Raw genomic sequence first — 27,366 nt, 5'->3', positions numbered from 1 at the left:
ACTTAATTATTCTAGAGCAGGGCCTATTTTTTTTTGTTCTTGTTTTTGGTTTTGTTTTTTTAACAGCTCCTTGGATGATGTCATGGGCAGCCAGGGCTGAGAATGCTCATCTAGAAGTGGTTCTCCACTAGAGCTGATTTCCACCCTCCCCCTCCACCCCGGGAACATCTGGCACCATCTGGAGACATTTTTGGTGGTCAAAGCTGGGAGCTGGGTGCTTCTGGCATCTGGTGGGGTGGGGGTCTGGGGTGCTGCTCAATAGCTTTGAATGCCCAGGACAGAGCCCCAGAGCAAAGAATTATCTAGAGCAAAATGGCAATAATGCATGCCATTAAGAAGGGCCATCCAGAGGACCAGTTCCAAATAAGATCGGTCGCTGATTGTACTGCACAAAATGGCTAAAGCAATATTTCTGGTCCCATTGCACCCCTCTGTCCAGAACCCTGTCCCTTCTGAATCAGGAGATAGAGACTATTTCCCCTCCCTGTTGAAATGGGAAAGGTCTTTATGATGGCCTCAACAAATAGAATGTAGAGAAAGTAACACTGCCTGCCTTCTCAGACTTCGTCACAAAAAACAATATGGCTTTGTATACGTGTATCTATGTATTTCCTTTATCCATTCATCTATCGATGGACACTTGGGCTGTGTCCTTAATTAGGCTCTTGGAGATAGTGCTGCAATATACATTGGGGTACATATACCCTTTGAATCAGTGGTATATACATACAATGGAATACAACTACTCAGCCATAAAAAGAGTGAAATCTCGTCATTTGGACACGGATGGAGCTAGAGAGTCATGCTAAACGAAATGAGTCAGTCAGAGAAAGACATATACCACATGATTTCACCCATATGTGGAATTTAAGAAACAAAACAAATGAGGAAGCGGGGGTGGGGAGGGGGCGGGGAGAGAAGAGAGAAGCAAACCAAGATATAGATTCTTAACTACAGAGAACAAACTGCTGGTTACCAGCATGCAGGTGGGTGGGGAGGTGGGTGAAATAGGTGACGGGGGACTAAGGAGTGCACTTGTCCTGAGGAGCCACCAGGGGATGTATGAAGTGTTGAATCACCATATTGTATGCCTGAAGCTAGTATTACATTGTATGTTAACCGACTGAAATTTAAATAAAAACTTAAGAAGAAAAAAAAACAATATGGCTTTTGCTTATCTTTCTCTTCCAGGAAATGCATGTTGGCCACCCTGAGCCAGCAAGTATGAAATCTAGCTGCTTTGAAGGCTGCCTTGTTGGCACAGAGAGATCATATAACATAAGCAGCCCCCAGATGTTTGTGTCTTCCCAGCCTTGGCACCAGAAGTATGTGAGTGAGCCTTCGGATGATTTTAGTTCCACCCTCCAGTTGCCCCAGGTAATGCCAAGTGGAGCAGAGGCCAGATGTCTGCCAAGACTGCAGGTTCATTAGCAAAGAAAATGGTGTGAAGGTTTTGGTGTGTTTGTTTGGTATTCAGCAATATAGAGCCAGAACAAAGCCCATTAAGATGCCATGAGAGATCCATTCCAGGCTCCCCTTGATTGGGGCACTCACATCAAAGGCTTAATATCCTTTTACAGGGAATGGACTACTTATCTATCTAGCCTACGCCCAACCCTGAAACTTCTCCTCCATTCCCAGTAAATACACCAGTCTACTTAGAAATTGCCCTCATTCATTCCTGTTGTATTTTCCATGGTCTGGGGATCATATTTTCAAATATGTGGATTAACAGCCTTATGATCTTTTTTAAATTTGCTGAAGTTTTCCATGATGGGGGCAAATATAAACATAAATACAGGTAGGTCAATATAAATAAATAACCACAACATTTTTATTCTGATAATTAATAAGGTGATAGTTACCAAACATCTTTTATTTACAAGGTCTCAAGGAGTGTGCATATAACTGTAGTGGCAAAAAAAAAAAATCCTTCAAGTCTTTGAAGGTCTCATTGCCAAAGGAGATGTTCTGCAAGGACAGTAGAAAGAATTGGCTGAGATATCCTTGCCCTAACCAAGATTAAAACAAGTCAGAAGCTAAAACATCGGTTTTGCAGATGGATCGGAGGAGCAAGGTGAATACTGACCAAGCACCTACTGTGTGCCTCTCTTGAGTTGCATGGTTAGCATGGGTGATTCCATTTAATTCCCCCAGCAACCCCAGGGGGTAAACGCCATCCTCTGTTGCCCTCTCCTTCCTCTCTCTGTCTCTGTCTCTCTTTCTATCTCCCTCTCTCTTCAGACAATGCCATTTATTCCAAGTAAAACTAAAAACTACACATGCATAAGTTCCAAATACCTTTGATTCAATCTAGATTAAAATCAGAGTAAAGCCCAGGATCCATAAGTTTGAATCAGCAGTTAATAATTTGAAGTCATTGACACAAGTGCTTTGAGATCGAGGTAGGCACTATCCTCTGATGTAGGAGTAAGTGGAAAAACACAAAAACGGACACAGCTGTAGACAAGTGGAAAAGTGTCCCACTCAAAGCTAAATCCATACTTAATCTGGATCCCACATCATGAAAGTGAGGGTTTTCTTTGCAAGAAGTTCTCCTTGTAAGATTTTTTTTCTTAACCCCAATGGTTAATTGTGGGGGGGGGAAAACACCTTAATCTTGAGAACATGGCCGGTTTTTTGGATGGTTGTTTGGCTGGTGGGTTGGTTGGTTATATAGGAAATTCTTTTTATTCATTGTATATTTATTACCAAAAAATTGCATTTACTTGTCAGCTTTGTAATAGCCAACACTTTGCTATGAATTCAATTATCTTATAATAAATACAACCAGCTGTGGAATGGTATAAATCTCTTAAAGAGGGGTTGTCTTCTTTGCCTGGGCCCTCTGTTCCCTTCCTTGCATAAATTACACAAAAAATGGTGCTTATAGCAGAAATACTTTAAAGCTCTATATAAAAATCTCAATTTTTCAAAACACTCAAATGCTATCTACTACTTCCTTCCCATACTAGCCCAGGGACCACACACTTCTCCCCTGGGCTATTCCGGGACCTTCTGTCAGCTCTCCTACATCTAGTCTCCCTGACAATCCATTCTTCATCAATGTAGGGGTTTTGCCAGTTGCTGAGTAGGTCTACCCCGATTGCGCATTCCAGAACTGGCGTAATAACCAAAGGAGGGTTTGGGGACCCACTGAGCCTACTGTGAGAGGGGCCTGACCTAAATCTCCACAGATCGCCTGACCTCTATGAGCCCCCACTCTTTCTGGTGAACCACAGGAATGTTTGGGTCTCCTGGGATTAGAGCCATTTCAGAGCCATTTCAACCCTCAAGAGGTCGTATTTCCTTTTTCCCAGTGCACAATTACTCTGGTAAAAAAGACCATAGGTCCCTTGGGAAGACTGGGGGGAAGTATGTTTTCAGTATATACTGGTATCCTTCCTCACGGGGACTCAGCCTCCCTCTTCATGAAAGGAGTTCTGGATCTGTAAACTGGATCAAGTCTGGAAATTGACGTGATGCTATTTTTATGACACAAGTTGGAGCTTTGTTCACTTTACCCAGAATTTTTCTGCTTATACAGAACAAGTGACAATTTAGCAGGCTTCCTACCTGTTTCACTTTTGGAAACACTACAGTCTTCCAGAATCAGACGATTCAGATTGCTGCTTTGACTCCACCACGCTCATTATACTCGTTAGTTAGACAAAAAAATTCCAAGGGATTGTGCACATGGTCACCTTGCCTCTTCAAAATGTTTAATCAGGAGTATCCAAGGATGATATTTTCTGTGTCTCTGTTGCCACATCACACCATTGGCGAAGTCCATCGTGTCTAAATCTAATCAGACTAGAAAGCCAATTCCAGAAGCTCCAGAACCAATTCAGAATCTCATCCTTAAGATCATAAGATCATTAATTCATCCTTAAGAACGACTCCCGGTACCAAAGCCACTCTGGCAGAGTGATCCTCCTAAACCCCAGGTCCCACCTTGTCATTCCCTTTCTCAAAGGCAATCAATAGCTCCTCATTAAATAGCTCTCCAATGCCTGTGGAATCAAGCCCACACTCCTAAATATGGCGGTCAGTGTGAACTCTATTAAGGGAACCCTTATCTTTTCTTCTAAAGAATCCCATGATCTAAAGAAATAAATAAGAACAGCTCATATAAATAACACACACACACACACACACATACACAAAACATGTATATATGGAAATTCCTACTGGTGGATTTTGCCATAAAGAGTATTTATTTTCACGGTGGTAAGTACTCAACTGAACACCTATTTTGTGCCAGGCCCTGGGACACAGAGTGGCCCCTCTTTTCAGGAACCGACACTCTGAATTCAGGGCTAAAGAAAAAGTGGTTCAGAAATCAAATGCTCTTCTCTGATGTTCACCAGGAATTCACACGTAAAACAATTAAACGATAATTTTTCATGACACCCAAGTAATACATCCATCTCAGAGCAGCTGTGGAATTTCAGCTCAAAATGTATTCTCGTGAATCCACCCCATGTAACATCACTCCATGCCCTCACAGGGTCCTCTCTTAGGCTCTAAATTACTGTCTAAAGGTAATTTGGGTCTCCCTGAGCTGTCCCACAGCAGATGGCAAGAAAAAACTAAGAGCCAATAAAATACATACCGAGCATCTAGACCCTTCCAGGAAATCAAAATTCTGAAGGCAAAAATGGAACTCTTGCCTGAAAATGGGACACTCTTGCTTTTGGTCAGCATGAAGGTGGGAAGAGACCACAATTGGGGTGTTTTTGCAATTATGGGGAGACTTTGGTATCGATGTACCCACTGCAGGCAGAGGATGCCATTGGTATGTCCTCTGTGTCACCAATATTAAACGCCATCCTAGCTGCAAGGAAACAAGGCATTGAGATGTAAACAACTCCGTTGAAAACACCAAACACAGGGGCCCCTGGGTGGCTCAGGCAGTTAAGCCTTGGACGTCGGCTCAGGACATGATCTCACGGTTTGTGAGTTCGAGCCCCCACGTCAGGCTCTGTGCTCACAACTCGGAGCCTGGAGCCTGTTTCGGATTCTGTGCCTTCCTCTCTCTCTGCCCCTCCCCTGCTCACGTTCTGTCTCTCCCTTTCAAAAATAAAATAAACATTAAAAAAATGTTAAAAAGAAAGCACCAAACACAGTCCCATCTCTTTGCGTGGAAAATACATCAATATTACATAAAAAGGGATTAAAAAGAAATGTGGATTCCTCTGTCAACCACCTAAGATCACGGGATCCCAGAGGAAGACTTCTGGACGGCCCGAGCTCAGATTCCATCCCTTCAACGGCCTTTCTTCCCTTCATATCTGGGCAACAGGGATAACATTAAATGCGGCACTGCGAGTCTCATCACGCTATTTCACATTTTCTATTTCTTGTGTGAGCTCTAGTTCTGCCTTTAGAATGAAACTCATTGATTTGTGTCAACTACACTCACACTAAAAAAAAAAAAAAAGCAAAACATAAAACTGCAAAAAAATAAATGTAATTAAACCCATAGTACAGATGGACATTAGGTATTGGATATCCGCCCCCCCCCCACCCATTTTTAACTTTTTGAAAGTGACCTTTAAATAAATAAAAGCATTTTTCTCTGTCTTGCAGTGTGCAGACAGGCCCTGCCAGAGTCCTCTATTCTTGAGATGTTCTGAACCACACTCTGGAAGCAAGCAGTTACTGAAAGCAGACCTGCATTGATTTCCTTTGATGCACTGCGTGCAAGGAAGTCATGGTTTTGAAAACAAAGCAGCATTATTGCACGAAAAATAGTTCTTAGGTCAGAAAAGTAGTATGCAGAGTGTTCCTTCTTGTTTTGTGATAAACTACTGAAAAACTGTTCTCATAATAATGTTACTAAGTTAGCACATGCACACATACATGGAGAAAAATAAAACTCACCGAGTGCCTTGACTTGCCCTCTTGGTATGGCCACCGAATAGAGGACATATCAGGCATGTGGTAATATCCACTAGTTTTGTTTGTTTGTTAATTTTTTTTAATGTTTATTTTTGAGAGAGAGACAAAGACAGAGCAGGAGTGGGGGAGGGGCACAGAGAGAGGGAGACACAGAATCTGAAGCAGGCTCTCCAGGCTCTGAGCTGTCAGCACAGAGCCCGATCTGGGGCTCGAACTCTCAAACCGTGAAATCATGACCTGAGCTGAAGTTGGACACTTAACCAACTGAGCCACCCAGGTGCCCCAGTAGTTTTAAAAGTAATAATGACTTCCCTGAACTGGGGAAGGAAAAAGGCATTGAAATCCAAGAAGCACAGAGAACTCCCTTCAGACGTAACTTGAATCGATCTTCTGCACGACATATCATAGTGAAACTGGCAAAATACAAGCATAAAGAGAAAATTCTGAAAGCAGCAAGGGATAAACGTGCCCTCACATATAAAGGGAGACCTATAAGACTCGTGACTGATCTCTCCTTTGAAACTTGGCAGGCCAGAAAGGCTTGGCACGATATCTTCAGTGTGCTAAACAGAAAAAATATGCAGCCGAGAATCCTTTATCCAGCAAGTCTGTCATTTAGAATAGAAGGAGAGATAAAGGTCTTCCCAAACAAACAAAAACTGAAGGAATTTGTCACCACTAAACCAGCCCTACAAGAGATCCTAAGGGGGATCCTGTGAGACAAAGTACCAGAGACATCACTACAAGCATAAAACATACAGACATCACAATGACTCTAAACCCGTATCTTTCTATAATAACATTGAATGTAAATGGATTAAATGCGCCAACCAAAAGACATAGGGTATCAGAATGGATAAAAAAACAAGACCCATCTATTTGCTGTCTACAAGAGACTCATTTGAGATCTGAGGACACCTTTAGATTGAGAGTGAGGGGATGGAGAACTATTTATCATGCTACTCAAACTAGACTTTAAATTAAAGGCTGTAACAAGAGATGAAGAAGGGCATTATATAATAATTACAGGGTCTATCCATCAGGAAGAGCTAACAATTATAAATGTCTATGCGCCGAATACCGGAGCCCCCAGATATATAAAACAATTACTCATAAACATAAGCAACCTTATGGATAAGAATGTGGTCATTGCAGGGCACTTTAACACCCCACGTACAGAAATGGATAGATCATCTAGACACACGGTCAATAAAGAAACAAGGGCCCTGAATGATACATTGGATCAGATGGACTTGACAGATATATTTAGAACTCTGCATCCCAAAGCAACAGAATATACTTTCTTCTCGAGTGCACATGGAACATTCTCCAAGATAGATCATATACTGGGTCACAAAACAGCCCTTCATAAGTTTACAAGAATTGAAATTATACCATGCATACTTTCAGACCACAATGCTATGAAGCTTGAAATCAACCACAGGAAAAAGTCTGGAAAACCTCCAAAAGCATGGAGGTTAAAGAACACCCTACTAACGAATGAGTGCGTCAACCAGGCAATTAGAGAAGAAATTAAAAAATATATGGAAACAAACGAAAATGAAAATACAACAATCCAAACGCTTTGGGACGCAGCGAAGGCAGTCCTGAGAGGAAAATACATTGCAATCCAGGCCCATCTCAATAAACAAGAAAAATCCCAAATACAAAATCTAACAGCACACCTAAAGGAAATAGAAGCAGAACAGCAAAGGCAGCCTAAACCCAGCAGAAGAAGAGAAATAATAAAGATCAGAGCAGAAATAAACAATATAGAATCTAAAAAATCTGTAGAGCAGATCAACGAAAAAATAAACAAAATTGACAAACCTCTAGCCAGGCTTCTCAAAAAGAAAAGGGAGATGACCCAAAGAGATAAAATCATGAATGAAAATGGAATTATTACAACCAATCCCTCAGAGATACAAACAATTATCAGGGAATACTATGAAAAATTATATGGGGGCGCCTGGGTGGCGCAGTCGGTTAAGCGTCCGACTTCAGCCAGGTCACGATCTCGCGGTCCGTGAGTTCGAGCCCCGCGTCAGGCTCTGGGCTGATGGCTCGGAGCCTGGAGCCTGTTTCCAATTCTGTGTCTCCCTCTCTCTCTGCCCCTCCCCCGTTCATGCTCTGTCTCTGTCTGTCCCAAAAATAAATAAAAAAAAAAACATTAAAAAAAAAAAAAAAAAGAAAAATTATATGCCAACAAATTGGACAACCTGGAAGAAATGGACAAATTCCTAAACACCCACACTCTTCCAAAACTCAATCAGGAGGAAATAGAAAGCTTGAACAGACCCATAACCAGCGAAGAAATTGAATCGGTTATCAAAAATCTCCCAACAAATAAGAGTCCAGGACCAGATGGCTTCCCAGGGGAGTTCTACCAGACGTTTAAAGCAGAGATAATACCTATCCTTCTCAAGCTATTCCAAGAAATAGAAAGGGAAGGAAAACTTCCAGACTCATTCTATGAAGCCAGTATTACTTTGATTCCTAAACCAGACAAAGACCCAGTAAAAAAAGAGAACTACAGGCCAATATCCCTGATGAATATGGATGCAAAAATTCTCAATAAGATACTAGCAAATCGAATTCAACAGCATATAAAAAGAATTATTCACCATGATCAAGTGGGATTCATTCCTGGGATGCAGGGCTGGTTCAACATTCGCAAATCAATCAACGTGATACATCACATTAACAAAAAAAAAGAGAAGAACCATATGATCCTGTCAATCGATGCAGAAAAGGCCTTTGACAAAATCCAGCACCCTTTCTTAATAAAAACCCTTGAGAAAGTCGGGATAGAAGGAACATACTTAAAGATCATAAAAGCCATTTATGAAAAGCCCACAGCTAACATCATCCTCAACGGGGAAAAACTGAGAGCTTTTTCCCTGAGATCAGGAACACGACAGGGATGTCCACTCTCACCGCTGTTGTTTAACATAGTGCTGGAAGTTCTAGCATCAGCAATCAGACAACAAAAGGAAATCAAAGGCATCAACATTGGCAAAGATGAAGTCAAGCTTTCGCTTTTTGCAGATGACATGATATTATACATGGAAAATCCGATAGACTCCACCAAAAGTCTGCTAGAACTGATACATGAATTCAGCAAAGTTGCAGGATACAAAATCAATGTACAGAAATCAGTTGCATTCTTATACACTAACAATGAAGCAACAGAAAGACAAATAAAGAAACTGATCCCATTCACAATTGCACCAAGAAGCATAAAATACCTAGGAATAAATCTAACCAAAGATGTAAAAGATCTGTATGCTGAAAACTATAGAAAGCTTATGCAGGTAATTGAAGAAGATTTAAAGAAATGGAAAGACATTCCCTGCTCATGGATTGGAAGAATAAATATTGTCAAAATGTCAATACTACCCAAAGCTATCTACACATTCAATGCAATCCCAATCAAAATTGCACCAGCATTCTTCTTGAAACTAGAACAAGCAATCCTAAAATTCATATGGAACCACAAAAGGCCCCGAATAGCCAAAGTAATTTTGAAGAAGAAGACCAAAGCAGGAGGCATCACAATCCCAGACTTTAGCCTCTACTACAAAACTGTCATCATCAAGACAGCATGGTATTGGCATAAAAACAGACACATAGACCAATGGAATAGAATAGAAACCCCAGAACTAGACCCACAAACGTATGGCCAACTCAACTTTGACAAAGCAGGAAAGAACATCCAATGGAAAAAAGACAGTCTCTTTAACAAATGGTGCTGGGAGAACTGGACAGCAACATGCAGAAGGTTGAAACTAGACCACTTTCTCACACCATTCACAAAAATAAACTCAAAATGGATAAAGGACCTGAATGTGAGACAGGAAACCATCAAAACCTTAGAGGAGAAAGCAGGAAAAGACCTCTCTGACCTCAGCCGTAGCAATCTCTTACTCGGCACATCCCCAAAGGCAAGGGAATTAAAAGCAAAAGTGAATTACTGGGACCTTATGGAGATAAAAAGCTTCTGCACAGCAAAGGAAACAACCAACAAAACTAAAAGGCAACCAACGGAATGGGAAAAGATATTTGCAAATGACATATCAGACAAAGGGCTAGTATCCAAAATCTATAAAGAGCTCATCAAACTCCACACCCAAAAAACAAATAACCCAGTGAAGAAATGGGCAGAAAACATGAATAGACACTTCTCTAAAGAAGACATCCGGATGGCCAACAGGCACATGAAAAGATGTTCAACGTCGCTCCTTATCAGGGAAATACAAATCAAAACCACACTCAGATATCACCTCACGCCAGTCAGAGTGGCCAAAATGAACAAATCAGGAGACTATAGATGCTGGAGAGGATGTGGAGAAACGGGAACCCTCTTGCACTGTTGGTGGGAATGCAAATTGGTGCAGCCGCTCTGGAAAGCAGTGTGGAGGTTCCTCAGAAAATTAAAAATAGACCTACCCTATGACCCAGCAATAGCACTGCTAGGAATTTATCCAAGGGATACAGGAGTACTGATGCATAGGGGCACTTGTACCCCAATGTTTATAGCAGCACTCTCAACAATAGCCAAATTATGGAAAGAGCCTAAATGTCCATCAACTGATGAATGGATAAAGAAATTGTGGTTTATATACACAATGGAATACTACGTGGCAATGAGAAAAAATGAAATATGGCCTTTTGTAGCAACGTGGATGGAACTGGAGAGTGTGATGCTAAGAGAAATAAGCCATACAGAGAAAGACAGATACCATATGGTTTCACTCTTATGTGGATCCTGAGAAACGTAACAGAAACCCATGGGGGAGGGGAAGGAAAAAAAAAAAAAAAAAAAGAGGTTAGAGTGGGAGAGAGCCAAAGCATAAGAGACTGTTAAAAACTGAGAACAAACTGAGAGTTGATGGGGGGTGGGAGGGAGGGCAGGGTGGGTGATGGGTATTGAGGAGGGCACCTTTTGGGATGAGCACTGGGTGTTGTATGGAAACCAATTTGACAGTAAATTTCATATATTAAAAAAATAATAATAAATAAAAGTAATAATGAATGAGCATTTTAAAAAATTTTTTAGATGTTTATTTATTTTGGGGAGAGAAAGAGAGCGTGAGTGGGGGAGGGGCACAGAGAGAGGGAGACACAGAATCCCAAGCAGGATCCAGGCTCTGAGCTGTCAGCACAGAGCTAGATGTGGGGCTCAAACTCACGAACCGTGAGATCATGACCTGAGCCAAAGTCAGATGCTTAACCAACTAAGCCACCTAGGGGCAACTGAATGAACATTTTAATTAACAAATGAATGCATTCTCCTTGTCTGGAAGGAGACCATCTGCTTGAGAGTTAGCAGGATAGGGACTTCATTGCTGACAATGTTCTCCTAAACTTTTTCTTCCCGAAGAAAGACAGTTCTGGATAAGTGACCCCCTAAACCTCCACACTTGAAGAAGCTCAACTTTCTTCTTTCTAAAAGCTCAGGAAAGAGGCACAGGGACACCCAGATATTTTTGTTATCTGGCCTAAGGATACTTCTCTTATTTTCTGAACTGATTCATTTGATTCCAGGAAGAAAATAACAAAATACTCTATGACTTGAGGTCTGAATTTTGGGGTAAAGAATGTTCTCTTACTGAATTCTCTTCCTGGAACATCAAGAAGGAGTCAAGTCTAGGGGCATCACTTTCTTTCTGCTTCTTTATAAAGAAGCAGAGTCCAAAGGAGAAGATAGGTCACAGACTAGGAGAAAATATTTGCAAAAGACACATCCTGAAAAAGGACCGTTAGCCAAAATGTACAAAGAACTCTTCAAACTCAACAATCAGGAAGCACCTCATTTAAAAATGGCCAAACACCTTTACAGACACTCACAAAAGAAGACACATATTTGCTAAATAAACATAGGAAAAGATGCTCTGCATGGTACGTCATCAGGGAAATGCTGGTGAAAACATCAAGGAGATACACGTGTAAGAGTGGTCAAAACCCAGGACACCAACGACACCAAACCCAGGTGAGGACGCAGAGTGGCAGGACCTCTCATTCACTGCTGATGGGAATGCAAAGTGGTACCGCCTCTTTGGACGACTGGCAATTTCTTACGAAACCAAACGTATTCTTACTATGTGATCCAACAATCACACTCCTTGGTGTTTATCCACAGGAGTTGAAACCTTATGTCCACATAAAAATCTGCACACAGATGTTTATAACAGCTTTATCGTAGCTGCCAAAACTTGGAATCAACCAGGATGTCCTTCAGTAGGTGAACGGATAAACTGTGGTGCATCCAGACAATGGAATATTATTCAGCACTAAAAAGACATGAGCCATCAATCCATGAAAAGACTTGCAAGAAATGTAAATGCAAATTACTAAGTGAAAGAAGGCAGTGTGAAAAGGCTACATAAATACTGTATGACCCAACTATTATAACATTCTGGAAAAGGCAAAACCTTACAAAAACAGAAAAAAAAAAATCAGTGGTTTCCAGGGGTCAGAGTCAGGGAAAGGCTGAATGCGCAGAGCACAGAGGATTTTTTAGGGTAGTGAAACTACCTGTGTATGATACTATTATAATAGATACATGTCATTGCATTGAATGTGTAACACCAAGAGTCAGCCCAATTAAAAGTAAAGTACAATTTTAATTGACCAATCAAAAGTAAAGTGCAAACTTTGGGTAATAGCAATGTGTCAATGTAGGTTATACAATTACAAAAAATGTATCAGTCTGGTGGGGTGATATAGGTAATGGAAGGAGACAAGGCACATGTAGGGGCAGAGACATGCCGGAAATCTCTGTACCTTCCTCTCTGGCTGTGAAGCTAAAACTGCTCTTAAAAAATTAAGTCTTAAACACATACAAACACACGCACGTGTGCGCGCACACACACACACACACACACACACAGAGGAAAGGGAAAGAGAGCTAGAACTGGGTTAGCACAGAAATGAGGAGGCATTGTCACCACCCAAGGGAGGGCAGCTTGATCTTAAAAGCCTGCGATAAATAATTTAGGCTGAAAAAAAAATATGCAATGTCATCACCTGAGAAGATGTAGCCCTGAATTTGGGTGGTTCATCATTATCAAGCCATCAGTTTAGTAAGAATAACACCTGTATAACAACAACAACAACAACAACAACAACAACAACAACTGAGATACCTTGAGCACCTATTATGTGCAAGCACTGTTTCAGGCAAGTTAAATACATCGAACTCACTGAATCGTCACAAAACCCTACAAAGTAGATCCTATTGTCAATCTCCATTTTGCAGACAAGGAAACTGAGGCTCAGAGAAGTGAGGCAACTTTCCCCAAATCATCCTACTAAGACTCAAACCCAGGCCACCTAACTCCAGAGTGCATGCTGCTCCTGTATCACTGCGACTATAATCTGCGGCCAGTGCTGGGAAGGAGAATGTCAGGATATACAGTAACGACAACTAACAGTGGTTCACGACTTACGGAGAGCTGGTTGCTTTACCAGCTTTATGTCACTTAGTCCTCACATACACACACACCAAGTATTATCACCCTCATCCACATACGGGAAACTCGGAGAATTTACGACCTGCCCAAGGTCACTAGCTGATAAATGACATACCAGTGGCCAAACCCTAGTGGCCAGACTCCAGCGCCCACACCGTCATTTCTCACACCATGCTGCCTCTCTGTGGGAAGCAGTCTATGGTACTCTAAGCAACCTACCAGGTGCCTGAAGACATGGAAAGCAGACCCGCCCCATAGCATAACCTCTTTTCCCAAGACCGTGTATGAGAGAAAGGCAGTATGGTGTCGCAGAACGAGTGTAGACTTTGAAACCAGACAGACCTGGGTTGGAATCCCAGCTCCGGCAATGATTACTGTGTAACCTAGGATATGGCTCTCCAAGCCTGTTTCCTGATGCGTACAAACAGGATGAAACTGCTCCCTAACCACCATGGTGACCACGAAGGTCAGAAGAAACAGCATGTGGAAATGCTGGTCCCTGGAGACCTTCCCGTCATCCACCTCCCCGGATCCATTTCCTTGCCCACAAAGGGGGTCCGCTGAGTGCATGGGAAGTCTTCCCTGCCCTTCTTGGGCTGAGTCATAGCACCTTCTTGGCAAACACTGAAAGCAAAATTGCACAAACATGAACTCTCCAGATTAGGACCACGTTCCCTCGACTCCCAGCATTTGTCCGGGGAGCTGTCAGGAGCCGTGACAGCTCTGTCACGAGACTGCCAGGCACCAAGGTGGCAGAGAGACCAAGGGGACATGAAATTATTACTGACATTGCCAATTTGGCCTGACAGGGACCCAGGTTTTCTGTTGAGAATACCACAAAACAAATCAATGCTGTGGATATGTTTAGATCAACTGGGGACTGTATGGTTTGGCTGGAGGCTTGGGGTCTGTTTTGGTTTTTGCCCTTATTAAAAAAAGAAAGAAAGGAATTTTAAAAAGCAACTAAACTGGGGCGACTGGGTGGCTCCGTCAGTGAAGCGTCTGACTTCAGCTCAGGTCATGATCTTGCAGTCCGTGGATTTGAGCCCCACGTCGGGCTCTGTGCTGCCAGCTCAGAGCCTGGAGCCTGCTTCAGATTCTGTGTCTCCCTCTCTCTCTGCCCCTCCCCCGCTCACACTCTGTCTCATTCAAAAATAAATAAAACATTAAAAAAAATTTTTTTAATAAAAAATAAAAAAAAGCAACTAAACTTCTGTTGGTGTTTAAAAACTTTGGGTAGGGGCGCCTGGGTGGTTCAGTTGGTTGAGCGTCCGACTTCAGCTCAGGTCACGATCTCGCAGTCCGTGAGTTCGAGCCCCGCGTCGGGCTCTGTGCTGACAGCTCAGAGCCTGGAGCCTGTTTCAGATTCTGTGTCTCCCTCTCTCTCTGACCCTCCCCCGTTCATGCTCTGTCTCTCTCTGTCTCAAAAATAAATAAAACGTTAAAAAAAATTTTTAATAAATAAAAATAAAAACTTTGGGTAATATTCTTGTTCCTCAAGTTACTCCTTCTGCTTGTACATACGCAGCCTCCTTGGGTTCCCTAACAATCACCCCTGACGCAATTTAATTATTTTCAGTGGTCCCTTAGTTAAGCAAAAATGGAGAAAACAAACTTTAAAAGCTTCCAGAAATGAGTCTTTATTGCAGATGTTTTCTTTATTTTAATGTCTCAATCTTATTAATAGTGGCTTTGAATCAGGGCCGGCAAACTACACAGCCCATAGGCTACATCTGGCCCTTTGCCTTTTTTTGCAAATAAAGTTTTATTGGGACACAGTTATGTCCATGTGTTTGTGTGTTGTCTATGGCTGCTTTTGTGCTGCCAAGGCAGGGTTGAGTAGTGGTCACAGAGACTATCTGTACCTGCAAAGCTTAAAATATTTGCTCTCTGGATCTTTATAGAACATGTCTGCCAACCCTTACTTTAAAGCTAGTATCGCGGAAGAGAACCACACGAGGCATTTCATAGCACTCGTCTCTACAGTAATTACATAACCCTCTGTGTTTATCTGTCAACGCATCGTTAACACAATGCCTGTTTGTCCTGCTGTGTGTAAGTTCTTTGAGAGGCAGGGACTATGTCTGTCTGGTTCAATATTTTCTCCCCAAGGGCTGAGCACAGAGACTGGCACACAGTATATGCATAATAAATATTTGTTGAATGAATGAGCTAAGTTGCTAGATAGATTTTTAGTTCTTGAGGATTAAGAACATGACTCAGAGCAAGTTCACAATAACTGTATGTTCATTAAATAATCAATCATACGGACTTCAAGTTTAGAGAATGGATATGTTTCGCAAGACATTTAATGATCGAGGCAAATCCTTGTCTGTATTATGATCAATCTCTTCCACACCACGCCGTTCGTGCCAACCTCTCTCTACACAAAATCCTCTGTCTCAGGCTCTGACATCTGATGCTTGGTTCTGATGTTGCTAGTCTCATTACTGATTTGCAAGGCTGGTCTTGCCTCCTGTAGAATTCATCTGTGCTTCACAGTGTGATTCCCAGTGGCCTGCAGGGGCTCTGGGGGTGTGCTCAGCCCAGCGTACATCCCCAAGGCACACGGGCAGTCAGCCCACTAACACTTACATACAAGAGAAACCAGGAGCAGGTGCCATTGGATTCTAGAAGGACACAGAGAGGACAGAGAGGAAGAGGCCTCTGGCCTACCACTCGCAAAATGTATTTGTCATTTGAATGTAGAAGATGGTTGGTTTTAATACGAAGATGAGAGAAATGTGACTCTCAAAAAGGCAATGAGATTTGGAAAAAGAACCAAGAAGTTGAGATTCAGGAAGACCTAAGCAGGGATCCAAGCTCCAATACTTACCAGCTGGATAAACTTGAGTCAATTAATTTTCTCTGAGACAAAAATATCTTAAAGGCAAAATGGATGTAAAGTGATAGCATCGCAAGGGAATTGTCATAGATTTAAGGTGTCTAATAGTAACAGGTGCTATGCAAGTTTTACTGCTCTTTCCCCTTCATAATTTAATGCCACAGAGAGAATGATCTTTGGAAATTTTACTTACCAAGCATTCCTTTTTTGGAACTGGACAGACACATGTCCTTCTCTGCACTGGGCAGGACAAAACTCACCACGAACACCTCCACTCCATCGGCCATCAGAGCCAAACCCAAGACGAAAAAGAGGATCCACTGGAAACGCCCGTGGCCACACTCCTCGATGATGTTCTCATACTGGTGGGCCAACTGCTCCTCGTCTTCCAACCTCTCAGCCATCAGGTCAGCTTGGCCCCGAAGGCCATCGGCTCTGGAGGGTGCCATCTTGGCCTGCTTGGCCTTGACATCATCTGGGTGAGGGATGCCCTGGTACTCCCCCTCATAGATCTCATCCTCCTCATCGTGGCCCTCTGTAACATCACTCTGTGCATCCTCCTCTGGGTTGGACTCGTTGCCACGGTAATAGCCATCACTGGGGGCATGGCCCTCATAGTTGTCCTGGTACTTGTAGTCATCCATTCCTTGGTCCTGGGACTGCCTGGTCACCTCTTGAGCTATATCTCTCACTTCTTGGTAGAGGTTTGGGCTGTTTCAATAACCATCACCCATTATATGTGTAGAGGTCTCAATGTAGAATCTGTTCGTGTGACTCCTTGGGTGATTCTCCTTCTCGTCTCCCAAATAGAGCAGATGCGGGCAAAGACAAAGTAAGTATCCTTTTGCACTCAATGTCTATTGCGAGTCTTTGGAAAGTTTCAAATTCTAGTCTAGTCTCCTTCAGTGACCCAGCAGTGTTTTTGTGGGGGAGATGTTGATTAGAAATGGGGCCAGCTGTTTTCCTTGACAAGGAGCCCACAGGACTTGGCAGCGTGCTGGCTGGCCTGATTTGTTCTGCTACTGAAGGTTATGCCCTGGGAGTGCAGAGAAGGGAGAGAGAAGTGTTACAAAATGCAGAAATTCTCACAAAATACTCTCAGAATTAAATATATTTACTAATGCCAGTGCTTCAGGGGTTAGGTGGAGGAAATCTTGATTAGACGTTCAGATTCGTATCGAATGAATAAGGACTGAATCAGTGAGACAAAGAGTAAGGGGAGAAAAAGCAGAGGGTCAGAGAGGCCCTTTGAAGGGTTGATGAACCTGTGAAGGGCGTCAACTCAACACAAGAACTAAATAGAAAGCAGGCAAAGGATTCTCAATACAAGGCAATTTTGTGCTACAGATTTTCTGTTAGAATTTATCAAACCTTTGGCAACAGGGTAGGTTTCTTACATACCAGCTTCTGTTAGGAAAATGCCAGCTTTGCTATGAAGCGGCCATATGATTTTACATCTAGAAAGGTGAGGCAAATATCCAGGACCATTTCTCCAAAGACTCAGCACTGTGGTTTGAAGGCCACTCTGACCCTGGACTTGACTTAACTAGGCAGGAAAAGCTGCTGAAGACCCAGAGCCAGAGGGCTTGAGTCTGACACATAAGGACTGTGTGACCATGCTCACGTCTTTCTGAGCCTCAGGTTTCTCATCTGTAAATGGGGATAACAAGAGTACCTAACTCATAAGGTTGTTCATAAAATGCTTAGCACAGTATCAGATCTGCATGGTAAACACTGTTGAGGCTCTGACATTATTGTTGCTCTTTTTTTTTTTGGTAGCCCCAATTCTAGAAACCAGGACACTATTGTCAGAGCAGAGTCAAATCCCTGGGGCCACCTGTTGATTCTTATGCCCCATGACTACCACACCCTGCACCAATTAAATTCTTGAATCTCAGTTCTCACAAGGTTTGGAGTCACCACTTAATGAAGTCTACTGTGTGCCAGAAACTGTGCTTAAATGTGTCACATCCCTGGGGCACCTGGGTGGCTCAGTCAGTTAAACGGCCGACTTCAGCTCAAGTCATGATCTCACAGTTGATGAGTTCGAGCCCCGTGTCAGGCTCTGTGCTGACAGCTCAGAGCCTGGAGCCTGCTACCGATTCTGTGTCTCCCTCTCTCTCTCTGCCTGTCCCCCGTTCATGCTGTGTCTCTCTCCATCTCAAAAATAAAGATAAACATTAAAAAAAAATTTTTTTTAATGTGTCACATCCCTTAGCCCTAACTCTCACAACAATCAAAACAAGAAGAAAGTATTTGTACTTTCGTTTTTTTTTTTGTTTTTTTTTTTTTTTTAAATTTTTTTTTTTCAATGTTTTTTATTTATTTTTTGGGACAGAGAGAGACAGAGCATGAACGGGGGAGGGGCAGAGAGAGAAGGAGACACAGAATGGGAAACAGGCTCCAGGCTCCGAGCCATCAGCCCAGAGCCTGACGCGGGGCTCAAACTCACAGACCGCGAGATCGTGACCTGGCTGAAGTCGGACGCTTAACCGACTGCGCCACCCAGGCGCCCCTGTACTTTCGTTTTACAGATAAAGAAACTATGGCTCAGATGGAGCCAGGTCAAGGTCAAATAGCTAGGACCCAACGCCAGGCCCACTGATTCCCAAGGTCAGTTCTTTCCATGGCCCCTGTGCCTTCCAAATGCTATTCAGAGAGAGTGTCACATTAGATCACCCGGAGGGCTTTAGAATGCAGATTCCCAGAGCACACAGAGGGGCTGGTTCAAGTTCAGGAATCTTAATCTGCACACAGCTCCCTGGGGTGGGGGGGCTCCCCAGCCTCTCATCGAGCAGCCCTCAGGGGTGGAGGCAAGGCCCCTCCCACACACAGGACCCCACTTCAACTCTCTCTGGCTGCCAGACTCCTTCATTGGGGCCGCCAGAAACCCACTCCCCAGCTCAACCCACCTGCTGTCATGTATATGTGCCTTCAACCTTTACAACCTTCCCTGTCCCATCTGAAATCCACATGGACCTTTCTCACCAAGCTCAGCAGATGCTACCCCACAACGGACTGCACACACTCATCCTCACCGTGCTGACGGCACATCCCTGGGTGCCCCGCCCCACACCTGCCTGCCCAGCTCTTCTCACCTTCAGCCCTGGACAGACTCCAGTTCTGGAACACATCTGACTCAAAAACAAAACATACGTCTTCTGGACGAAGCCGGAGACCAGGGGTTCTCAAACGAAGGGTGAGCCAGAATGACAGGGGCTTGAGGGACTTACTAGAAATGCAAATCCCAGGACCCCTCCTCCAAAGACTCTGAACCTGCGAAATGGGGGGTGGTACCTGAAAATCTGCATTTTCCACAAACACCCCAAGGACTCCACCAGTGGGCTGCCTTCTCAGAAATGATCATGAGAGTTAGCAAGAAAGATTTACTAAGGACTGATTCTCACTTTATCTTTTCAGATTTTTCACCCACCCCAGTAAATAAATTTGTATTAGACCATGCTGGCCTGAACCATGTCAGAATAATATTCTAAATCTGTTTTTATTATATCCATTTAGGAACCACAGAAGGACTATAAATCGCATGTTTACAGCATGAGAGTTTTGCAAAGTGCTATAAAAAAAAAAAAACAGAGAAAGAATGCCAACTGCCTGAGATCTTGTGTGTTATTTCCATCCTGGGGGCTCTGCAAAAATGTCATGAACCAGAAACGATAGATTTGCAATTCTAAAAGTACACGTGGGAACTGTCTCGAGGGGCAGAGGTCCTGGACTCGTGTTTTGCAGAAAGATGCAGATCTTCGTCAAAGCTGATTCCACTCATCTGATCCAGGGAAATGAGCTGCTGTGAGTGACTAGTGCAGAAGAGTAGGGAGGAATCCCTGTCAGGTGTTGTGGGTTGTTTTCTCTTCCATTGAGAAGTGCCAAGTTATTTTTCCAGCAAAGCATTTTCTAGAGAATACAACCATCAATCACTTTCAGTGCAATGGGCGGAAACGTGATCTCCCAAGAAGGTGCACCAAAGCCATAAACCCCAGTACTTCAGAATGTGACCTTATTTGGAACTATGGTCTTTATAGAAGTAATTGAGTCAAGATGAGGTCATTGGGGTGGGCTCTAATCCAGTATGACTGGTGTGACCTTATAAAGAGGGGAAATGTGGACTCAGAGACCCATCTGAAGAGAGAGATGAGGTCAAGACACAGGGAGCATGCCATCCATAAGCCAAGGAATGCCTGAGGCTAACAGAGAAGACTGGAACAGTCTCCCTCACTGGCCTTGGAAGGAACCAACCCTGATTGTGGATTTCTAGCCTTCAGACCCATGAGACAGTGAATTTCTTCAAGCCACCCAAGTTGCTGAACTTGGTTATGGCAGCCCCAGTAAACTAACACATTCAACACCATTGACAAGCCAAGGGTTTATCAACTGAAGAACAATAATAAAATAACCACAAGAGCAACCATTCACTGAAAAGCAATACCTCATTTATTCTCACAGCCAATAGTGAGGCAAGATTATTCTCTCCATTTCATGTAGGATGAAAGCCAAGGCTTCAAGGAAATTAAAGAATGTGTCCAAATAAACACAGAGAACCAGCATCAAGGATTGGATTTGAAGTTCACAAAGAGCCTTAAGAATGATGTACAAGGTGGAAGACACTGGACTCCAAAGATACAAGTTCAAGGTCACAGGCTGAGTTGCCTGCAGAGCTAAGAGTGACATCAAGCTTCTGACTCACAGGTTGGGCTTTGGGTGCCTACCCCCCACAAACATCCCCCAGGGTCTTTGGTGCTTGAGGCATTGTGATAGATACCAACCTGACCTGAGCCCCATTCTCAAGAGGTCTGCTCCTCATGAAAGAGTCAGATAAAACAACACAAAGCATCATACAGTAATAAAAATGACAATCTTAATTATTAACAATATTATCTTTTATTTATTGAATACTTGCCTCGTGGCTTTGTGCCCAGGTGCTATGCTAAGTGTATCATGTGCTTCAGGCCTTTTAACCAGGACAACAACCCAATGAGGCAAGGATTATTATTATACTCATTTCACAGTAAACAAGACTGATGCTAAAAACATCATGATTGTAGGCTCTCCCAAGGAGTTCAGAAGAGGGACGGGTCCTTGTGGGCTGGGATGTGCTGAAATAGCATCCTGGGGACTTCCAAGGGCAGGAAAGGCCTCAAAGAAGCCAGCAATTGAGAGGAAGGCACTTCAGGCTGGGAAATAAGGATCAGCAAAGTCATGGAGAACAACTTGGCTTAGCTTGTCTGGGCAGCAAAGAAGCACGTGCCCACAGCAGATGATGCATGAAGGAAAACTTACAGGAGACACAGTGGGGAAGAAAAGAGCAGTCGGTCTGAATGCCCTGCTCAGGGACTGGGAATTTTCCATTGAGCGAAAGGAGCCATGACAGTTGCTGAAGTGACCACAGCAGCATATCACACAAAGCAGGGATCTAGAATGATCTCCCTGGTGGGGATATGTGGCCTAGTTTTTAAGATAAAACCTAGGGATGACAAAACTAAGTAGAAGTGTGTGTGTGTGTGTGTGTGTGTGTGTGTGTGTGTGTTTGGTAATAATCCAAAGGTGAGATTAAGCCCAGAAAAAAGTTGGTAGCCATGGGACTGGAAGAGAAGGAAGGAGACTCCCACAGGAGAACAAGTGTACATTTCCTGTCAGCTGAGAAGGAGAAAGTGAGGTGACCAGGACAGTGGTGACTCCAGGGGGGGCAAACTCTGGACTGGAAATCTTTCCAGAATCCTCCGGTTGCTGTATAATTAAAACAACAAAAATCTTTGACTTCTTTCAAACTGCCTTTGCCGGGGGGAGGTGGGAGAGGGGTATATGCAACAGAGTGGTTCAAGAGCACAAATTCTGGAGTCATAAGGTTCAAGTCCTGACTCCACCATTTCCTCTGACCTGAGCGCAAGCTATTAACCATCTGTGTCTCAATTTTCTTATCTGTAAAATGATTGTGATAAAAAATACCCACATGAGAAAATCCATGAAGAAGGCTTAGCATGCTGCCTAGCACAGATGTGATTGATACAAATCTGATCTGATTTTCATTGTCGTTGTTGTCATTATGATCATTATCTGACTGTGCCTTGACAATTAACATGGAGCCAGGATCTCAGCTTGAGCCCGGCCTAGCTCTGCTTGAGATGTGGGGTCCATCTGGGCCAGGCTGGGGAATCAAGTGCAGATAAAAACAAAGTGACATTTAGTTTCTCAAGAAAACCACTGCCTCTCAAAAACACGCCAACCCCAACCTTGTCAGCCTCTTCCCTCACCTCTCACATTCTACAAACCTCTGAGTCTGTGCTGTTTGATTCAGCATCACTGTGTGGTAAACACTTGTTCATAATTAAATATCACAGAGAACAAAGCTAAAAATAATATTATAATAAAGTGATGTAACGCTTCCCAAAATGTGTGCTGTAGAAAGTTAGGCATTTAATACGCTCATTTCAGAGGGGGAGAAAAAGAGAATTAGAATAAATAAGTTTAGGAAACATGGCATTCTGTTCTGGAGATTCAAACTGCATATTTCTATATTAAGTGCTGTGAAAGACCTGAATAAAAACCTATCTAACACCGCAATGAGATTTACCACACACCCAACAGAACAGCTCCCATCAACAGATAGACAATAGCAAGGGTTGGCAGGGATGTGGTGAACTGGAACCCTCATATGTTGCTGCAAGGAATGAAAAATGGTTCAGCTCCTTTGGAAAACAGTTTAGCAGTTTCTTAAAATGTTAAGCATGCTCTTACAAAATAACCCAGTGATTCCACCCTAAGAATCTACCCGAGAGAAAAAAAAACAACAACATATGCCCACCCCTGGAAAGCTGGGAACACTTATTGGCCTCCTTGGCAGGAATCAGCAGCAGCTGTGTCTTTTGTTACAAATGGCCTTGATGGGAAATTCTCCCCAGTGAGTCAGGGCCGAAGAAAATGGCAGATAATCTGGACCAGAAGGACCAGTACCCCAATACATGAGCTAGACTAGGGTACTCCTGAAACTATTTGGCTTAAATGTAAGGGGAAATGAGGCACATAAATGTATAACTTGAGTAAATGTTATTTGAGAACCTTACTGTAATTCTATTTTACATGAACAAGACATAGGGAAGTCAACAGACTCAGACGGATACTAATGAGATGTCCAATGTGTTAGTTAGCTTTGCAAACACCTCTTCCTTAAATTCCTATCCTAACTGTGTAGGTCATGCCAATAATGAGTACTAAGAGAGGGCAGGGGGACTCAGCACAAAATACTATCAGCTGTGTTAAGAGAAAGACCACTGGACCACTAGACATCGGACCTGAATTATAGTCCTATCTCTACCATCAGGTCATTGTGGGACTTTGGATGAGTCATTCACTCTCTGAGGTCCCTAAAATGAGGGGCTGTGCTAGGTGACTTCTTAAAGTCCTTTCCAGTCTCAGACTCAACATTTTCTTCTGTATCTGTGACAGTGCTTCGAACTATCTACGTAATATTTAAAACATAATTGTTATTATTTTAATATCTAGGGTAGTGTCTTTTAAGAGCAACCATCTTTAGCAGCCAAAAGATAAACCATTTTTTGGCAATTGGATGGCTCTTTATTCTTAAACATTTAGAATTATTCCAAGAGGTCCCATGGCATCATGCACATATCTCTCTTATCATATTTTATCATAATTGTTTATATGTCTCCCTGCCAAGAGATTGTAAGCAATTCTAGGATAGATAACACCCTGGGTTTTACTGATTTTTGCACCTACAACACCAAACACAGAGCCTCTAACCACAGAAGGTCTTTGAAAATATTTGCTCATGAAAGAAGGTTAATAGCTATTTAGTGCTGGGCTGGAAGCAAGTCTAAAATGGCCCATGGGCCAGAGTGCCCTTGCACTTGCTGTAACTAGACCAAATGGTTTACCTTTGTTAAAAAAAAAAAAAAAAAAAAAGTCAGATCAACTGACATCCTGAAGATGCCACCTTTCACAAGAAGTCATTCATTCACTCTTTCACCTCCCTCACGAGCTTTCTATTAACGCCATGTTCCCAGCTGAGATGGTTGGGGTGCTTGGGGTTCCAAGGACTGCCTGAGTTATTTATTATCAACTTCCTGACCATATGATAGGTTTGAGCCACCTGCAATGCTTTTTGAAATACACTGCTTGATGTTGCTGGGGTAGCTGACGCCAACCAGTGGGCTGAAAAGACCAAAGCTTATCTGGCTGGTTTTGGGAGATGGTGTTCTCTGAGGCACCCCGCCATCACTGTCCTTGTCCCACTTACAACACCGTTGGCTCATTAGCGTGACACAAAAGCACTTCTCTCCTTTCTTAGCTGAATCACCCAGCTATTTCTATTGTGTTAAAACAGGAAGCTAGTCTCCAAGGAGTGAGAAACGATTGATTATTAGACGAGAACCAAACCACCTGATTTTTCGGTGGGAGGAAAACAGCAAGTATTTCAAAGCAACACTAAATCCTTGATAGTAATAGGAATGTTCAGAATGCTTCTTCATTTTATACATTTTTAAATTTTATTTTATGGAGGGGGAGAGGGGGAGAGGCATAGGGAGAAAGAGAATCTCAAGCAGGCTCAGTGCAGAGCCCGATGCAGGTCTCAATCCCACAACCCTGGGATCATGACCTGAGCTGAAACCAGGAGTTGGACACTCAACCGACTGAGCCACCCGGGCACCCCAGAATGTTTCTTCATTTTAAAATACAGAAGCAAGATGGGGTGCCTGGGTGGCTCAGTCGGTTGAGTGTCCAACTTCGGCTCAGGTCATGATCTCACGGTTCATGGGTTTGAGCCCTGTGTCAGGCTCTGTGCTGAGAGCCTTGAGGCTGCTTCAGATTCTGTGTCTCCTTCTCTCTCTGCCCCTCCCCTGCTCGTGCTCTGTCTCACTCTGTCTCTCAAAAATAAATAAATGTAAAAGAAAAATTTTATATACAAAAACAAGAGCACAATTTATGGAGAAGTATGCTAATCAACATATTTTTTACAACACCAAACTTGGAAAACAAACGTATTACACAACAGGGAACAGGTAAATAAGAGTTAGTATATTTATACAGCTAAATATTATGGTGTTATAAAATTTTGTTTTTTGAAGGACTTATTAAGAAAGAAGAAAATGATCACACTATAAAGTAGGTGGAAATGCTAGGTAAATAGTATATTTATATCATTATACCAATAGTTTCCATAATATCATATATTGCTAATATGTATTTACATTATGTAAATAGGCAGGATGACTTACTTATTAAGATGTTAATGTTTGCCTAGCATTCCCTGAAGTGCTCATTTTCTCTCTCTGCTCCTCGGTGTGCTAAAGGTGGATCAGTGTTTTCCATGGTGTGGTTCTCAAACCACCTGCAAGAGAAAGGAGAATCATTTCGTGCCAGTTAAAAACAGAATCCTGGACCCCATTCCTAATCTTATGAAACAGAAAGGGGGCAGAAGTCTGTTTTATTAGCAAGGTCTCCAGGTAATTTTGTGCTTGCTCAAGGTCAAGAACTTCTGGCTTAGGTTTTTCTTTCTGCAGGAAGCAGGTTACATTTCTCTCTCTCTCTCTCTCTCTCTCTCTCTCTCTCTCTCTCTCTCTCTGTGTGTGTGTGTGTGTGTGTGTGTGTGTGTGCACATGCTGATTCAAGGGCGAAGCCAAAGAAGGCTTCAACCAAGTCTTCAGACAATTAGACCCTTCCAGGCACTAAGCTAGAAGGGAAGAGGAAGAGAAGCTGGTGTTTTGACGTGTAGATGAGGTGCCCACACTCTGAGAGAGGAGAACTCTTCGAAATAGGAAGTGAGTCTACGGCCATACCACCCTGAACGCGCCCGATCTCGTCTGATCTCGGAAGTTAAGCAGGGTAGGGCCTGGTTAGTACTTGGATGGGAGACTGAAATAGGAAGTGAGTTTCCTGAAAGGAGATGGAACCCAGTCCCTCTTGAAAGTAGCACTCTGGATGAGGGATAGCTGGGGAGTATCTACATAGGCTGTTAACCCTGCAGCTCTGGGATCAGCAACAAGGGTTGCACCCAGTCGTACAATCTGTAAACAGAATCAAGAACTGTTGAGTGGTGTCAGTGTTTTCATCCAAACTGGAACTGCCTAGCGGATGGCAAAAAGCTTGCTCCTTTGGGCAGCCCTGAGTAGCAGCTAGAACAAGGCTACATGCCATGGACTAAGAGCCAGGTACCCCCAATGTTTGGGGGACCACTTAAGTGGTCCAATGGAGTGGGGAAGGAAGCCCCAACCAAGACTGATAATGGCCATCTTATCAACACTACTGTAATTTGATTAAGAAAAACATTTTTAATGCTGTTTCTTGCCTTGGGTGATGTCATAAAGAAAATTCTTGCCTGCCATGAACATTTACAGTTACCAGCTCTGACGCTTACAAGCTCAGAGAATCAGGGAGAGCTATTTAGCTTTTAAGCTTCAGCTTCTTCATGTGTGAAATGAAGGGAATATGGGTTTTTATTCATTGGGATGTTACGAGATTTAAATGAGTTAATATGTTCAAAAACCTCAGCACAGTGCCTATCACCAAGACAGAGCTCGCTAAAAACAGCTATTATTATATAAATGCCCAACACACAGACATGCATTTCTACACAGTCACTAACCCCTGCAGCAACGCATTGCAGAGCCAAAAGGACAATAAAAGCCTTAACCTCACCCCACAAGCAGAAAATCTGCAGCCTTGGAGGGGAGACCCTCTGGATTTTCAGCACTCTAGTCTGCTGCAGCCCGCCCTGAATCCCCTCCCCATCCCAGGCCAGGGTCTTGACCGCTGCTCCCCACCACCCCACGCCAGCTCCCTTCTCTGGAGATCCTGACCCTGACCCATGTGCCTGCAGTCATGTGCTAATATTTTGCTCCCAGATGATTGATGCCCTAGGCCAGTGTTCCCAAAGTGGAAGAGGCTATCTTTTGTGGGACCCGACCTAGTTGCAAAGGGTGTTCAAATGTGGCATTAAATAACACTGAATCACATACAGAAAGGGCGAATGTATTTTCATGGTCCTTTCAATCCCTTTGATTGTCAAGGAAATCAAAATCTTCCTGAGGGAACCAGCACAGCTCTAACACCTACCTGCCAACTAGCGACTTACCCTTCTTCAACAAAGTGAAAAGAAGCGTTACATTCACA

General features: G+C 43.1%; 1 protein-coding gene across 5 annotated transcripts in view; it reads right to left on the bottom strand.

The window, feature by feature from the left end:
• The window catches only part of SV2B (synaptic vesicle glycoprotein 2B), a 208,142-nt gene that overhangs the window by 66,857 nt on the left and 113,919 nt on the right, over positions 1 to 27,366 (bottom strand). For all 5 annotated transcript variants that reach the window (XM_058736680.1, XM_058736677.1, XM_058736679.1 and 2 more), the window contains exon 2: positions 16,418 to 17,260. In XM_058736680.1, the coding sequence (XP_058592663.1) occupies positions 16,418 to 16,868 (451 nt within the window). In that variant the 5' untranslated portion in view covers positions 16,869 to 17,260. The remainder of the gene's footprint in view (positions 1 to 16,417; positions 17,261 to 27,366) is intronic.

Source organism: Neofelis nebulosa, chromosome 7 (genome assembly GCF_028018385.1).
Source record: "Neofelis nebulosa isolate mNeoNeb1 chromosome 7, mNeoNeb1.pri, whole genome shotgun sequence".
Taxonomy (NCBI): domain Eukaryota; kingdom Metazoa; phylum Chordata; class Mammalia; order Carnivora; family Felidae; genus Neofelis; species Neofelis nebulosa.
This window is presented reverse-complemented; position numbering and strand designations above follow the sequence as displayed.